At 44.4% G+C, this 17,450-nt stretch overlaps 1 protein-coding gene across 3 annotated transcripts in view; it reads left to right on the forward strand.

The window, feature by feature from the left end:
- Positions 1-17,450, forward strand: part of Ido2 (indoleamine 2,3-dioxygenase 2) — a 119,085-nt gene that overhangs the window by 58,013 nt on the left and 43,622 nt on the right. Inside the window, exon 10 of one of the 3 annotated variants that reach the window (XM_055593449.1) lies at positions 11,032-13,582. The exons of the other annotated variants lie outside the window; for them this stretch is intronic. Coding sequence (XP_055449424.1) covers positions 11,032-11,075 — 44 coding nt within the window. The 3' untranslated portion in view covers positions 11,076-13,582. Of the gene's footprint in view, positions 1-11,031; positions 13,583-17,450 lie in introns of those variants that run through there. 3 annotated transcript variants of the gene reach the window in all.

Here is a 17,450-nt window from a genome sequence, read left to right on the forward strand (position 1 = left end):
TTGCATCCAATAAGTGAAATCTTCCAAATATAAAAAGTTAATGAGAAGAGACAGACTTGGAGATGTTTCATAAAAATCAGGATTCTCCTGCAAGTAAGTAGAAATTGTACATGGAAATTTCCATGTTGCCCCTCTGCCTATCCAGGGGACATGCTGCCTTAATTCATCAAGCCTTGGCCCAGCCTTAACCCCAGACGCTCGCTGGCTGGCAAACGACTGTGCCATGACTAACATCAGCATTGACTTGTTCTAAACCTGCCTGTCCCCTCGCTGTGCAGGCTGGCCTTTGCCTATTTGCATTATACAAATAGAATGATAAAGGAAAGAGTCATTAATCATGCCCTCACAAGGACAGTTACACAGAACACGCCCCCTTCTAAAACCCTATCAGGGTCTAATCCCCTGAACAGGGTCTCCCAACCCACCAAGCCAGAGCTGAGACATGGCTTCCTGCTTACCTAGAGGGTTTGGGGCAGCTTTCTCAAATCCCATGATGCCTCCTAGTTCAGGACCATAGCGTGGGGTGTGCCCAGGGCACCCTCAGCTTCCTCCCATCTTTTTCTGACGCCTGGGCCTAAGTCCGTCTCCACCCTCCAACCCTCACCGCACCCGTCCTGTATTGTCTCACAGCTGTGCTTGCCCCTTCTGCTGACGTCATCCCTCAGTTACCTGTTTGTTTAGGCTTCCTCCTTGGCTGCAAGTCCCATGATGTCACTGCATGTCGCATAGGCGGTTTCCTGTTCTGGGAGTGAAGTAAGACATGAGTAAGCTGAGAGGAGCTTGAGGGAACCTCACCGGAGAGTCTAGTCAACACTGTAAACATGAACTCAGACTCCTGACAAAAGTAGCGGGTGGCAAGAGCTGCTTAGAGATAAAAACAAAAACAAGAGTCTGCTTACTCACAGTGATCTGCAAAGCCTTGGAGCAAACTGCCCCGGGGCAAAGGATTTCCTTAGCCTATCCTCCAACCCAGTTTTATACTTCGGAGCTTCTTACTCAAATTTCTATCAAGCAAGCTTTGAGCGCTGAAACCCACGGCTGAGTGAGCATCCTGCTCAACTGAGAGAAGGAGGTGGGGCGGGGGAGGATGAAGGGGAGGGGAGACCGGGGTAGTAGGTGTGTTGAACTGGTTAGGTGTCTGCACACTCATTACCCTATCGCACTAGTTCATGCCACAAACTTGTTAAGCGAACATTATCCTTATCTCAGTTTAGCTCAAAGAAAGCCCAAAGGTGATCTGCCTCTGCTTAGCAGCAGGAAGAGGCAGGGCCCCAGTCAACCTGGATTGCTCAGGCTGATGCAATGTCCTCTGTTGTTCCCTAAGGGATGTGCCCCTGTGAGTCCATTAGGACACAGCCGTCAAAGGAGAAGGGATTCCATAGGCTGGAGAGAGAACAAGTGTGTTGCGGGCTTGCTTGAGGTGGTTCCTCATTGGTGGTGGTCCACCGGCCTCCAGTGCCAGTTTCTTGGAGCCATCACTACTGCCCACTGTTCCATGCCTGAGCCTCCATGCCACGCTGGCAGCAGAAACCTGAGACACAGGAAGCCATGGAGGGTCTTAATCGGTCGCTACAATAACGGCTTTGGATAGATTTCCTTCCTATGAATCACCCTCAGGTGGCCAGTGAGTCAGGCTGCTTAACTGTAATCTTTAATTTGGTTCTCACTCATAAACAGTTCCCTTTTACTTCAGAAGTCTTTAATCTAAAAGTCACGGCAGTAGGAGCAGCCTTTCCAGAAGGTCCCTCGCAGCTGGAGAGGAGCCTGAGAAATGAAAGCAAGCGCCTCCGCCTCCTGGTTCTTAGCAGAGCTCACAAGTGTCACACCAACTGTGAGGCCACCTGCAGGGCTCCTCAAAGGTGAAAAAGGAAGAACTGCAGAGGACGTTGGCAACCACCAGTCTTGCTCCTGCTCCCGAAGGTGCAGGCCACCAGGAACCTTCCCGATGCAATGACAGAGGGGTTGAAATTTTTAAAGAGATACTTTCACTCTTTATTTATGTGTCTGTGTGAGGGGAAGCCAAGTCCAAGTGTGTGTAGGTGCCTGTGGAAGCTGGAGGTCAAAAGAGAAGAAGTTAGTGATGTGAGCTCATGATGAGGGTGTTGGGAACTGAACTCAGATCCTCTTGGATGAGTGCTCTCAACCACTGAGCCAGCTCTCCAGCCCCAGAAGAGTTGAGCTTAAAGGCATCTCTTCAGCCTTCAGAAGGATCTCCTTGGCTGAGGAAGCAGAAAGGAATTTGGTCTGTGGCTCCTTTAGTGCCCATCCCCAAGGCCCTAGCAAAGTCAGGGTCACTGAGCTACACATCTGGATTGTCTCTTTGCCCAAAGAGGAAGGGAAGGCTTGATGTACTGATTGTTCTAGACATCAAGGAGCAGACCCTAAATTGAAATTCTTCACAGTACTGGAAAGAGATGCCAATGTAGGTGCTACTTAGAGCTAAGCCATGGAGCCAACGCCAGCATCTAAGCCTTTTTATGCAAATGACTAGTGTAAGAATTTACTGATTTTTACAAAGGGATGAAAACAACAGAGGTAAGATGCTCAGAATCCTGACCAAAGTTATATTTGAATCCCCAGAACATTGGTCTCTAGGCCATTGAGTAATCTTTGGAGCAGGCACAAATGAGTACCACATATATGTATACACACACACATACACACACACACACACATATCATATTCTTCTGTTTACACACGTTTATGAACATGTCTACATAGGTTCACAGCTAAGTGTCTCAGTCATCTTCTTGTTGTGGAAGTTTTGGCTTATGATATGTAAACAAGGCAAGTATGGGGACTCCAGGGTAGCCGGTGCGGTCCTCCGGAGATGCCGTCTTTCCGTTGTCCTCTCATGACCTTTCTGTGCAGCCATGTGAGTTTTCCTTCTGGATGTCCAGTTGTTTCTCTGAGTGGGATGCACCCACGGTCCTCTCCTTTAAAAAATGCTGATGCGTGTGGGCTTGCCTTTGGTCCCTCTGCTTTGTGGGTCTCCTGGTCTCCATGTGCCACGGTTCTCCCTTTGCCGCCGACTGCCCAACCTTTACATCCGCCTTTCAGAATGGCTTTTGTCGCTTTATGTATGTCAGGCATGGGGACAACCCAGTTCTCCTGAGTGTCCACGTGACCCTGTAACTCGGGTCCCATCGGAGTAGGGTACTCTATTTGAACCCCCACCACAGTGACCATCGCAGAGTTAGGTGTCTGGGTGCTGGAGAGCGTGTCGGAGAACAAAGCCCAAAGACAGGGAAACGGACCCAAGAGAGTGACAGAGGAGAGAGAGAGAGCGAGAAACAGACAGCTTCAAGGATGCTTGCCAAATCAATGCAGCCAGCTCTGCCTTTGGACTTGCCAGTTACCGAAACCCGTAGGCCACATTTTATTTACAAACGTTGTAATAATAACAAAATCCTCCGCAACATATTTGGTATGAGGAAGACAGTTTGTTATGGAAAGGAGAAAGGGCTCCCCAGAAAAACAGACAGAGATCGGGAAAGAAACAAAGAAAGTGAGAGAGACTTGACCGGGAGGCAGGTGGGTTATGTCCGGGTGCACCTGGCTGAGTCAGGTGGTGACGTCAGAGGTTGCCAGGCAACCTAGAAGCTAGCGAGTAGGAACAGCCTCACAAATAAAGTCTAGACCCAAGGAACTGCTACCTGCATTTGCCCTGTGTACCCGCTTCACTGCCCAATGCCACCTCAAAGTTATTAAGCCTTCTGTGCTCATAGTTTCCTGGATTTTATAACTCCCCGAGGCAAAGTGTATTTCTTATGCTAGTCACACCCCTGGCTCTCTTTTTGCATGATTAATGCGCTTGAGAGTCTTGCTTCTGACTGGCCATCGAGGTGTTCCAGCCGAACACGAACACCATCCTCCCTCGGCCAGGCCCCCACTGATCAAAGCTCGGAGCAGTTCTTTGTAGGTGTGCAGTGGAGAATGGATACCCAAACATGCTGATGGCTCTTGACATTCCTTACCCCAGGAGGGGTCTCGTGGGTGTTTCACCTCCACTATGCACAGGACCTGTGGTGTGGTGGCTGAAGATGAACGTAGATAGGGTTTCACACAGTATGGCAGCTCAGGGCTCTGAAGCCTTCGAGGTGTTCTTAAAGCGAGCTCTGTTTATGGTTCCTTCAGTTCCAGCTGTGCTCAGATTTCTAAGGAAATTGGTTCCCTATTATCCTCATTGCATAATGGCTCATGGTTCATGCTGCTTGAAGACCCAACTCTCTTAGGCTGTGAGATCACCCTGAAGGAAGGACATTACAGGATGACAAAGCCATTTAAGTAAACTTTGAAGGTGGAAAAAAAAATGTGACGATCCACAAAAAGTTTATTTTCTAAATGACACTCTTCTCAAAGAGCTAAAATGCTCCCAGCTCCGTGGCCAGGGTTCAGTCCAGTTGAGGGATTTGCTGTCCTTAGAAACCAATGTGGTTAAACCGCACAACCTTTGACGGTAGGAGGTCAGCATTTGTACACAGCATAAAGCCTTGGAAATGCCACAGTGTTGCTGACGTGTCAATAGTTTACTCTTTTGGACTGCTGAGTAGTATTCTGTATTAGCCGGAAGGCAGTTGCTTTTAATCATCTACCTGCTGTGGGCCTGTCAATCATTCCCACCTTGGGGCTGTTGTAAATGGAACTGCTATAGAAAATTACTGTATGGATTTTTGTGTGACCATGATTTTCAGTCCTCTGGGAATAATGCCCAGGAGCATGGTGGGTAGCCAAGGCAAAAATGCGTGTTTACTCTTTCAAGAAGCTGTGACGGCCTTCCATAATGATTCTCCCATGCCACTTACTGTACCACCCCCTTTCCCTGCCAAGGAGAACTACTAAAAGAAAGCAGAAATAGGTGACTGGGGTGTCAACAAGGCCGAGAGCGAGGAATCACCCAGTAAACTCTTCAATGTTAGATGCAGAATTGCAGAATTTGGAGTTTGCCCCACTGGGTTCCGTTCTTGCTTTGGTCCAACATTTTCTCACTAGGCCCCATATTCTGTGCCATTGTTTGTGGGTAGCATGTGACTGGCTTTTTGTGGATTTACATTTAAGAGTTTGCCTTGCGTCTCAGACTCAAACAGGGTTGAGACCGTGAAAGACTATGGGGCCCTTTGAAGTTGGACTGAATGCGTTTTGCATTCTGATACATCTACAAGCCTGTGAGGCCAGGAAATGGAACGTGGTGGTTTTAATGAGAAAGACTGCTCTAGGCCAATATAGTTGAATGTTTAGTGTTTCACAAAGTGCTTTCTTTTACAGTCATTGCCCCGGGCGTGGCGTTTCTTCACAGAGATAGAACAGTAAGGAAGACACTTCCTGTCCCTCTTCCTTCAAAATATCTCACTATTCAGCATCATATGCCAAAAGGACTGTCTTTCCTCCATTGCACTGTTTTCACAGCTTTGTGAAGATCAGTTGGTCCTACTGGGGTGAAGCTATGTATAGGTTCTCTGTTCTCTACTCTCCCCGTTGACTTGCTCTGGGAGATGATCTCCGTTAAGAAACATTTCATTTTTGTGTGCGATGTATGCGCTTGCCTCGGTGTGTTTGAGTTCATGCGATGTGTACCGGCAGGCACATGGGCACACACATGCGTGGGAAAGCACAGAGGCCCCCGGAGAACCTTGGGAGTCATCTTCAGGAACATCTTCTACCTCTTTTGAAACAGGAACTGTCGTTGGCCTGGAGCTGATGAGTCAGATGGGGCTGGCTGGCCAGCGAGCCCTGGAGGTCTCTCTTTTTTCTGGTGCTGAGATTACAACCGCACACCTCTGCACCTGGCCCCTTCACATGAGTTACCTTCTCATGCTGTCCTATGTCCCGTGCAGTCTTGATTATGATAACTCCGGAAATGGAGCCTGGTTATTATTCCTCTAACGTTATAGTGTGTGTGTGTGTGTGTGTGTGTATGTGTGTGTAGAAACAGAGAATACTCTCTGTGTAGCCTAGGTTGACTCTGTACTCCCTACATTGTTCGGGCTAACTTCAAACTCATAATCCCCCTGCCTCAACCTCCCAAATGCTGGGTTTACAGTGTGTGTCTTCACGCCTGGATCCCACTCTACATTTCTCTCTATTAAAATTGTTCTATTTCCTTTCCTCCCTCATAACATTTTAGAATAAATTTATCTGCATAGACAAAGAAACCTTCGTTCAGGTTTTGATAAATACTTTAATAATCTATGGATCACTTTGGGACGAGCAGACACCTTCACTCAATTGAGTCTCTGAACCCACAAATGCAGCATAGATCTCCATGCATGTAAATTTTTTTGATATCATTCATCGATGACATGCAGTTTTCATGTATACAGACTTAGCCAAATTTCCAACTGTAATTCTGACTTGATACATTTATTTCAGTTCCTCAAGGTTTTTTTCTGTTTGATGCATAAACAATTATTATTTTTTCTGATTGGTCGATTGAGTCACGATGTGCTGTGTCTGGAAGTTTTCTTTGCTCTGAACTTTTGTTTTATACAGCCATTACTCTATATACCCAAGTCATTTTTGGTATTAGATAGCCATTACTTTCTCTGATTGAATTTTTTTCATGTACATGTTTCTCTCTCTTTAAGTTTGAGTCTATCTATTACTGTTATATTTGTGGTAAGTCGATAGTGGGATCATGCGTTTAAAAAATAGTTAACTTCACTAATTCTTTTTTTGTTTTGTTTTGCTTTTTGAGACAGGATTTCTCTGTTTAGCCTTTGCTTTTCACTTTGTAGACCAGGCTGGACTTGAACTCACAGAGATCCACCTGCCTCTGTCTCTCCGAGTGCTGGGGTAGGTGTGTGCCACCCTGCCTGGCTCTTCATTAATTCTTAAATCAGGGTATTTAGAAATGAGTAAGTGGGTTTTAAATGAATAACTGCATAAAAATGTAATTTTGGGGTGAGAGTGTAAAAGCCTAAGTGAAGTTCATTATTTCAAAATGGCTATTCTGATTGTACAAAAGCTCACTGAGATGTGTAGTTTGGGGCTGGGCAGGCATTTATTTGAATGGCTTCCTTATACAGTTGCAAGATGTTCCCATTTGCGATCATAATAGAACAAAGATGTTTTTATTTAAGAATCACATTTAATGTACCTGTTGACAGGGTAGGCTTTGTTCTGTTCTTCCTCTGTTGCTTTCTCTCGATGTTTCGGTTCTTGCTCTGCCTTATGTGAACTGTTTTTCCATGGCTATACGAGCGTTTTAAATAAGAATTCCAAAGCTAATCTCCATCAGGCCAGTCAAATTGGTAGTACTAGGATGAATGAGCTTCACATATTAAATTTAAAAACGAAGACAGGGGAGTAAAACGCAGAGAAAGAAAATGGTACACCTGTACCATTGCTCATCAAATCCAGCACCCCGACTTTGAATAAGCAAAGTTTGAGGGGTGATGGTCCAAAAGGTGAGTCTGTGCTGAACACTGAGTCGTCATTGTAGTGAACATTTGCAAGCAAAGAAGTGTGGACAAAGAAGAGTGTACATACTGTGGGATACACTGTGGCACACTATGGCTTCCACAATAGAAAATTTTTCTTTGTTGGGGGGGGAAGGCTGCAAAGGTGAGGGAAGGTACGAGGGGAGGGGAGATGAGTGGGATTGGGGTACATAGTATGAAGTTTACAAAGAACCAATAAAAAAAATTTTTTAAAAAGAATACTACAGGTGCAATAATAAAGTTTGGGTCCCACATTTGCCACCTGGTTGCAGACCATCTATGGCAAGTTACGTTATCTTAAGGAGCTCAAATTCTTACATTTGTACAAGGGAGAAACACAACATGGCTTATTAAATACACAGCCTTAATATTAAGTAAGATAATTGGTATAATATACATAACACAACGTCTAATGATAGCTGTTACCACTCCAATTCTCTTTTTAAAATAATGGTCCTAATTTTAGCTCTCTGATCAGTGTTCCTAATCAAGTAATTAATAGCAAAGAATTTTGTGTCAAACAGACTCAAATGTGAAACTCTGTTCTTCTGTTTAGAATAGATCAAAAGACATTGATTATATTATTTATCTTTAAAATCGATTTTTCTCATATATAAACTGAAGTTAATGAGATGCACTTTAAAATTTAATCTCATACATAAAGTTGAATGGCTAAAGAATTTGGTGGTCTATCATATAATGTATGCTTAAATATGACGACTGCTTTAAAAATTATCATCATTATTAAATATAATAATTATTTACCTATGATATATATATATATATATATATATATAGTGACATTCCAAAATATTCTGTACAACATAAGAGCAGAAAGTAGAAATCTCTCTGTTCTATAATATCATATAGAATTAATAGAAAGTGAGGGCTCTGTATTAGCTACCTCCTCTACTTTACTACATAGTATGCAGGGTCATATAGAGTGGTTCATATTTCCACAGTGCACTGTTAGCCCTTCCCTCAGGGCCTGGCTGCCTGGACTGGAGACCAGAGAAAGACTTTTATCCAAATAACAGCCTTCCTGAAATCCTAGTTAGTTTTCCACTATCTAACCCTGCAGAGACACCTCAAAGATAAGAATAGTACAAAACAGGGCGTGGAGAGAACATGGAGACTGCATCTGAGCTGATATCTGCCAGTCTCAGCGGTGCTGACGGCACGGCTCCCTTCACTTCTGTCCAGTCTCAGCTGTGCTGACATCACAGTTCACTTCTGCTTGAGCAAAGCCGGACAGTCACAACCTACTTAGTTGAGGCATTAACCACAGCAGTACAGGCACAATCCTACCAACAAGGAGGGGGCTCATCCAGAGGCCTTTCGTCATGATTTATTCTCGGCAAAATCCTTCAGACTCACTATTGACCCAGTAGTTCACGTTTATTGAGTACTCACTCTGCACGGAGCTAATTAGTCAGAGGGTATATTCGCAGTACAAACCTAAACCCATCAAACTGCAAGGATTTTGCATCTACTCATTAATCCATTTTGCATCCTAGGACTCAACAAGTATTTAATTAACATCTGATAATTGACAGACACTGGGCTGAGGGATAGGATGTGAATATATATATACGGGAAAATGCCTTGGTCAACCTGTCACTAGTGAAATGAATTTTCCTCTCTGTACCTGAAACTCTTCCTGGACACTGGTGATGTGGTGATGAGGTACAGCCACCATCCTCAAGGTGCAACAGTGGGTGGGGAGAAAAGTAAGTTAGTGGACAGGGAGTGGCAATGAGGTAGAAGCCCTGATCACCAGGGAGCTGTCAAAGAAGGACAAACTAGACGTGCACTTTTCATGGAGGAGATGGCAAAGGAGCCTGACCTTTGGATTTTGAGAACTGCCTCTTGCATAAACAAACATTTCTACAAGGCTGGGGAAACTGGTTTCAGAACCCTCTTGGGCAATAGTTGACAAGGGTCATTTGGTGCCGCTTCTCATCTGCATTTTGCCGAATGGGTGTGTTTTCTCCCATGCTTGCCCCACCAGAACAAAGTGTATATGTCTAGAAGTTAATGCTCCATTGTGCCGGGGGCTCTGCCGGCCTCAGCTAGGGGAGTGTAGACAATTATGATTGTTTGTGACTTCTGTCTTCCTCCAGGCATTGCTAGTCAGTTATTTAGGCCAGTTCTGATAAACAAAGAGTAGAGAGAACGGGAAAAGCGGCTGGAATATGCTCCAGGTATGGCTTCAGTGGCCAGCTTGCCATGGCTCAGAGAAAGGCTACCTGGTGAAGCAGTCACTTTGAACAGTTGCTTCAAAGCTTGATGAACCAATGGGCAAGTGACATCTCTGGGATTATCCATTGAAGGGGAATAAGTGGCATGCTTGCTGCTTTGCAACAACAATGTTAAATGGAAGAAAGACAATCCTGTTCTTTGTTTTCATCCTTCTTGCTTGTTGTGTGTTTGCTAGTCTTTGATTGGTTTTCCTGAAAGAGAAGACCTTGAGAAAAAAGCATGGATGAATATGACTTTTATGTGATGTAATCTTTGGAGGCACAGACCAAGGAGTTGTCACGATATTCCAGGAGAAAAGCCATGAAAGGGTGTGGTTTTTTCCCATGAACTAACAGGTAGGTAGAGAGAGAGTTCAATCTCAGCAGCACTTGCACAAAGGTACCCTTGAAACACCCTGTTTACCTAGCAAGGGCCATTATCTTTGTTAGGGGAGGAGGAGGGTGAGGGTAAGGGTAGGGAGTTGCTTCTCAGAGCGGTGAATTCATCAGGATTTTACACGGCTTTGACGGACGGAATAGTTAAGGAAAGGAAGAGCTTCAAAGGAAGAGCGGGCTATTGTAGTTGAAGTGTTCAGAGGCTTACACCAGCATGGTGAGGAGGGGAACAGTTAGGACAGCTGGAAAGCAAAGGGTGGGAAATGCAGGAAGGAGCTTGAGCAAATTCGCCCCGAGCCAGGACTCACCCTCCTCCTACTCCTGCCCACCTCCCAATGATGACTTCACAATCAGCTGCCAACCAAGCCAACACCGCAGGAAGCTCTGGGCAGCATTTCTTATTCTAACCGTAACCGACACGAATCACACCCCTTGCCTGCACATACTTACTTTTAGATTGTACTAATATGTGGAAAACAAAGGTCTGTGGTCCTGAAGAAAAACTTAAATGAAGAAAGAGAGGAAAGTAGACTTTGGGGGTTGGGAAATTGTGACCCTCTGGAAACTGCCATGACAGGGAGGAGGACTGCCATGATGCCAGTCTGGGGAACCTCTGTGGGTCCTCTGTCAGCAGGAGGAAGCTGGGGCACAGCCACCCAATTCGCAGCTGGAGAAGGACAGGTGAAAGGACCCCGAGAGAGGAAGCCAAGGCAGGCAATTCTGCAGTGGGAACACAGACTACAAAAGCAGGCGACTTCACATCAGACCCATGTGGCTGAGTGATCGTCTTAACGTTTATAGACTTGGACCTCCACGGCTGTGAAAGCCTTCTGAGCTGCCCAGCCTCCCTCTCGGAGGGTTTAGGAGCCTGAATAAGAAGATGTAGATATTTACGTAAGACCAAGTGTTGTTAGGAACTGATTTATTTATCCAGTCAATGTCATTAAACGCCTTAGGTGAGTCGGGCGCTGTGCCAAGCAGTACAGAGGAGCAGGAATGATTCCACGGAGCCTCGACTCTGCAGGGGAATGTAAGCAAACAACAGCAAAGCAGGCCAGTTTAATGAAGTCTATCAAACGCCACGCAGGAAAGACTGGGCTGTAGAGAGACACAAACGGGGGCTATTATCCAGACACACGGCAAGAAAAGCTACCGGAGAGTAATGATGAAACAGAGCCCTAAAGGCGTTTTAAGAACCGAAGAAACATACGACATGAACTGTATTGTCTCAGGCATCTGCCTTGTGTACTGTTCTGGCCTTAAGACTCACCACCACCCCCAGATGAATAAAAAAAAAAATGTTAAATGCACATAGTGAACCTTCACTCTTCCACAAAGAATGGAATCTCATCACTTGCAAGCAAAATGGATGGAACCAGAGGATACGGTGTTTAAAACAAACAAACAAACAAACAAACAAACACTATCCATGTACAGAGATAAGTACCAATGTGTTCTCTCTGGAAATTAAAAGAACTCAAACTAAACATAGAATAGTCATTAATAGAACTTGGGATAGATGGATGAAAGGAGACTGGATTTGAACAGTGCACACTGTATACATGTATGGAAATGTTACACTGAATCACATAAATGTGAACCACTAGTATGTGTTAATTAAAATGTAAATTATATTGCTGGGTGTGGTGGAGAACACCTGTATTCTTAACCCTTGGGAAACTGAGGCAGAAAGATGATAAAGACTATGGAGTTCAAAGCCAGCTTGGGTTACATAGTGAGACCCTGTGCAAAACAGCAATTTAAAACAACAAAGAAAATAGACTAAATGAAAATAATATAAAATAAAATACATTAAAATCTAAGCCCTGTGAAAAAATGGTGATTATTAATTTTCTAGACAGCTACTGTGCTATGCAGAAGTACTTAAGCCTGCAAGAGAATGGAGTTGCTGTGTCCACAGGCAACAGCTGACTCCCTGACCTGGGGGTCATGGCCTCATCTCAGGACCGCACGGCTCAGGAAATTGCCTCATAGGCTACTTAAGCTTTAGAAGCAGAGAGGGACAGCTGAACCGTGAGACCATCCCCATCCTTGCATTTGCTGCTGCACTGTTTGTGTCCAGTTCAGGCTTTCTTCGGCAAAGACCACCCCCTCCCAAAACTAAGAGCACCTCCCTGCTACAATTGTGCAGAAGAGAGTTACTCGGCGGGTTCACCAATCACTCGACATGACCGGTTCCACAGGGGAGGTTTATTAGGGGAAGGGGAAGGGGTCGCAGAGACACTCTCTGGACGAGGCAGGAGAGATAAAGAGAGAGAGCAGGAGCTTTGAGTTCTCTTATAAGGCGACCCAGAGCATGTGCAGGTAGTTTCTGGTGTTCAGCAGGTGATCTTCTAGGTGGCCTCACAGATGCCAGATAACAAGTCAGGGCCCTTGGGGCTGGCCGTAGAGATGCCTGCTTACAGATCCCAACACTCCCTGCAATCTAAATTCTCTATTCTAATTAAAACGTAACTGTGCATTCTATCTCATGTCTTCTGCAAAATGAGGTGCAGGACAAGCTGGTACTTGCCATCTGACTCGGCTGGCAAAACATGAACTGTGTTACTTAACAAGAGCTGGGAACCTTCAAGCAGTACTGTTGCACACATGACTGATGAAATCCCTCTCAGCCACTGAGGGGAGAAGCCAGGCGAGGGGGCATCAAACCACTCAGAAAGGTCACCTCAGAAAGAAGAGACCTTTGGCCACGTGATAGCGGAGATCTTAAAATTAGGAAAAGAAACAAAAACAAAAACATCAAAGTCACGGCCTTTAAGTCCAGCTGACCAGGACCATTAGAGAGCTGGCAGGTCATTAGAGAGTGGTTGGTCTGTCCTGTGTATGTAGAGGGATCTGGGTTGAGCACCGGAAGGTGCTCATGAGTGACCCAGGCCCGTGATTCTCCACACCAGAGCACTTTTTGCTTCAGGAGGGGTAATTTCGGTGTCATGATTTCTGAAAAGCTCTGTAACCATGGTTCCTACACACAGGCGGAGACACACGGCTGAAAGAGGTAACAAATGTCACCTGTCTTCCTCAAGTGGACAAAGGCTGAGCCAGCCGGAGTCTAATCTGTAGTGTAACCCCTTCAGGCGTGGAACTGCAGGCAGGCGATTTCCTGGGAATCATAGCTTCAGACAGGAACATAGAGAAGAATGGCGAAGAGTGCTGCCCTCTGCCCAGCATGCATGCCCTGACTCCTTTCTGCAGCGGGGCGCAGGGTGTATGTTAGAGGCGGGGGGCCTTCTTACATGCCTTTGGCACATAACATGGTGTGGGGATGATGACCGCTGGACCACTATCTAGAGACTAAAGAATGGCAGCGCCAAGAGTCGGGGTTATATTTGGAGTCATGTGATTCTACATTTCAAGTCCAATCATGTAACCCATCTTTAGAGGTAGGGAGAGGCTGTGACGCTCCCCCTGCTACGCCTTTCTCAGACATGGGGAGTTGAAATTAATAGGTGAATTGCACACAAATTGCTTAACATTTAAAACGGTTTAATAACACAATGTTATTATTGGAAGTAATGGAAAAGGCACAACAGAGAGATTGTGACCTGAACTAAAAATTTCAGTTTTATTGTGTTTCACACTCTGTGAAAAGTGGAGCCTCGGAATCAGGAAACGGTGGCCTATCCCAGGGCTTGTCTCAGTGTAAACTATGGCAGGAGAACAGCAAGAATGGGAACTACCTTCGGTTTACACAGCTCAGGACTTCTTCAAGAGTCAGACTGGCAGAGCTAGAAGTGGCACGGGACATAGCAAATGCTTAACAATCTACTAAAGAAGCCAGCTAGAGGACACCTCAGTGCCATCAAAATAAACAATGACAGAAACAAAAGGCAAGCCACTGGATAAATAAAAAAGCCCGCATTCTTACTCTGACATACATATAAATAAATGAATTACATGAAAAATGACTGATTTTCTAAGCAAGTCTGGTTACCTCCCAGCTGCACTTCCCCAAACTACTTACTAATATGTAGGTCCTGTCTGGGCTGGATCTGCTCCATTAGGCTCTCTCCACTTTTTCCATCTTCTTCCTCCTCCCTCTTCTTCTTCCTACCTCAGACCCCAAGCCTGGGAATAGAGGTTTGGCCTACTTGTCTTCTGCCCAATAATTGGCTGTCAGCAACTTTGTTAACCAGTCAGAGATAATTGGGGAGCAAAGTTTACACAATATCATTTGGTGTGTGTGAGAATGTACTTGTCTGGAATGCAACTAGATCTTGGGAACTATTAATTAGCATTTGTATACATAGCACCAGTATTATATATTATATTATATAATATATATTATATTATTTATAACAATATTATATAAATCATTAAAAAAACTATTAATTTGTCAAGCCCTACCTCTTAACATGAATGAAGTAGATCTTTATATTTCCAGAAAAGCTTAGGGTCTAACTCTTTGTTTCCCTTGTGTCCCATTTGTGGTTTTGAGGATACATAAAGACAAACAAGGAATACGGAACTAATAAGAACGGCCAACAACACCCAAACACCATGGTCAATATAAGTCAGTCCCATTGGCCTTGAATTTGAGTATATTGGAGGTAAAGTGCACAATGATACCCTTCATTGTCCTTGTAATGACACTCAAGTGGTGACTGCCACTCCAATTTCCCGAGACTTGAAAGAAAATACTAAAATTTCAGCTTTACTTTTATAATTTGTATTGACAGATTTTAACATTTGGCTACGAGAGCTCTGGTCTGCCTTTTGTGATACTGCCCTAAGCCTTGCAGAGCTTTGTGGAAGAAGACAGCACTGTTAGTCAGCACTTCCTAACTGTGGAAAGTTTCTGCTTATTCCTCATGTGATGGAAAACAAAGGGAATATTCTGGAGAAGTTAGTGTTAGCTGACCAAGGAAAAAGGATGATTTGATATGTGTATACATTGTATAATAATTATATACTCAACTTACCATATTCATCTCCATCCACGCTTCACTTGAGAGCCTCAGAACCTGCCTAAAGCTTATCCCTTGACCAGTGACAGACATTTCTTCTTTCCTCCAACTCCCGGGCCTGACATCCATTGTGTGCCTCTATGCCCGTGAGATCAACTTTTTAGATCCCACAAATAAGTGACAGCATTAGAATTTGTCTTTCTGTTTCTTTCTAATCCTTCCCAGGAAAGACACATTAACTGGATCAGGGATAGGGAAATGGGAGAAAATAGGGAAGATAGTGAGAGATAGGGAAAGGAGCATAGAGAGCAAAAAGATAGCAAGAGACAGCGAGTAAGGGAAAATGGGAGTGTGTGTGTGTGTGTGTGTGTGAAAGAGAGAGACAGAAACAGAGAGAGAATAATGAGAATAGTTGGGTTATAAGGATGAGTAGCTAAGGAAAGTGGAGCTGTCAGCTGGGGTGGATCTAGAGTAGGGGAGGAGGTGAGAAAGACCAGGGTGCTAGCATGGACTTTGAAATGTGTAACAGGGACTTGCGGGAGCCTGGAGGCCGCACGAGCTTTAATATACTGTGAGGCACCACAGACAGCCATATGTCCCTTCTGGCAGAGGTAAGGGAGATCACTCCTTTTGGCCGATGGGAACCATTTTCACAAGTTCCTAAGGAAGGCTGGCTTTTGTCTAACTGACAGAGGTCCTCCTATAGTCCGGTTTTAGCGCCTTTCTGGATATTCAGGCAACCGGAGACCTAACACCATCCTTAACTCAAAGCTGTGTCCTTGGGTGTTGAAAGATGGCCTTGCAGAATCTGAGGAAAAGTTCCTTTTCTTCTTTACTTTGGAGTAAATAGGGCCTGAGCTATGGGAGTGTTTCCCTGAGTGCTCATCCACTAACAGACCCCAGCACGTACAGCAGGGTTGTTTCTGGACTGAGCATGGGAGCCCAAAGGACATACAGCCATTTCTGTAATGCTATTGTCATGGTGTTGCTAGACTCCAGTGTGTAGATGCATGTAATATTTTTGACAATACTTCAAAAAATGTATATAAATACTAGCATATAGATATATAATATATACCTAATGCATATTACATAATATAGAACTAACATGCTGTTTTTTATATTAATATAAACCGTTGACATATAATAACATTAGCAATTATTCATGTACAATGTTAACACAATGACATATAACACAAATATGATATAAAAATAGAAAAATATTATCTTCTTAAAATAATTTTGCCCTTTGATATGTATTCTGTAAGGTTTATAAAAATGCTGCTACACAGAATGATAGTAAATTTGAAAACGGTAAATTTGAAAAACACTCAAATGCAGATCCACACTGAAACGCATCAGTGCAGGCTACTGCACAGCTACGGAAATAAACGTCTACATCCGTCTGGGTGACATTCTTTCAAGAGTCAGCAAGCCATGGACCCTTGAGCCAAACAAATTCACCATTACTTTGTGTTTCCACGAGCAACGGTAAATTAATGAGTTTGGCCTAGATGTGTTTCATACTTGGGTGATAGGATTTGACCCAAATTGCCTCGACATGTAATAAACCGCTACGCTGCTTGACACGTGACAACACTCAAGAGTGCTTCCCTGTAACCTGGAAACTGAGCCTCAGCCAACCACGACGGCAGATGCCTCCGCCAACTACAGGCTGACAGCTGGCCCTTAAGCGCCAGCAAGAGAACGAGCAATTGCTCCAAATGGTAATTATTTCAATCACTCGTGGTTCAAAAATCACGGAAAAATAAACCTTGTTTCATAATTAGCATAAGTGGTAAGACTATCACACAAAACCGGAAAACGAAATTATGAAGTCAGATGGTAATTACGGTGAGGTCAGAAAGTGAATGCAATGACTGAGTGAGGCACATGGGACTGGGAAGTGGCCTGTGTGTTTATTCATCACACACACACACGAACACACACACATGTTGGGTTCTGGTTACAGGGGATGATTGATCAAGATGAATTTAGGCTTCTCAAGTAGCTAGGGGCTCAGTCTCTCAAGGACCAAAGGCTGTCAGCTTCCTAGAAGCTCTTTTTATTGTTACATAAAAGGCACTTTTATCAAGTCAATTTCTGCATATCAAAACCTCTTATCTGATCTGGGGGTTGTCTTAAGAGACCCAGCACCTAAGTAATTCTCAGCCATAGGAGACTTTCTGGTTTGCCAGGCATGTCTGCAGACTAATTTATGCACCGGCTCTGAGCATCCTTCAAAGGAGCAACCCCATAAAATCTCAGATAACATTCACTGGCAAAGTTCTACTTCAAAGCCTAGGTGCCATCTCTTTGGAATTTACTCCAGATGCAACGGTTCTGCTAAAATTCTGCAACATACACAAACTCACACGAAGACTTTCTCTTTCTCTTCTTCACCACACACACACACACACACACACACACACACACACACACACACACAC

Source organism: Psammomys obesus, unplaced genomic scaffold, assembly GCF_907164565.1.
Source record: "Psammomys obesus unplaced genomic scaffold, mPsaObe1.curated_primary_1811, whole genome shotgun sequence".
In the NCBI taxonomy this organism is placed as follows: Eukaryota; Metazoa; Chordata; class Mammalia; order Rodentia; family Muridae; genus Psammomys; species Psammomys obesus.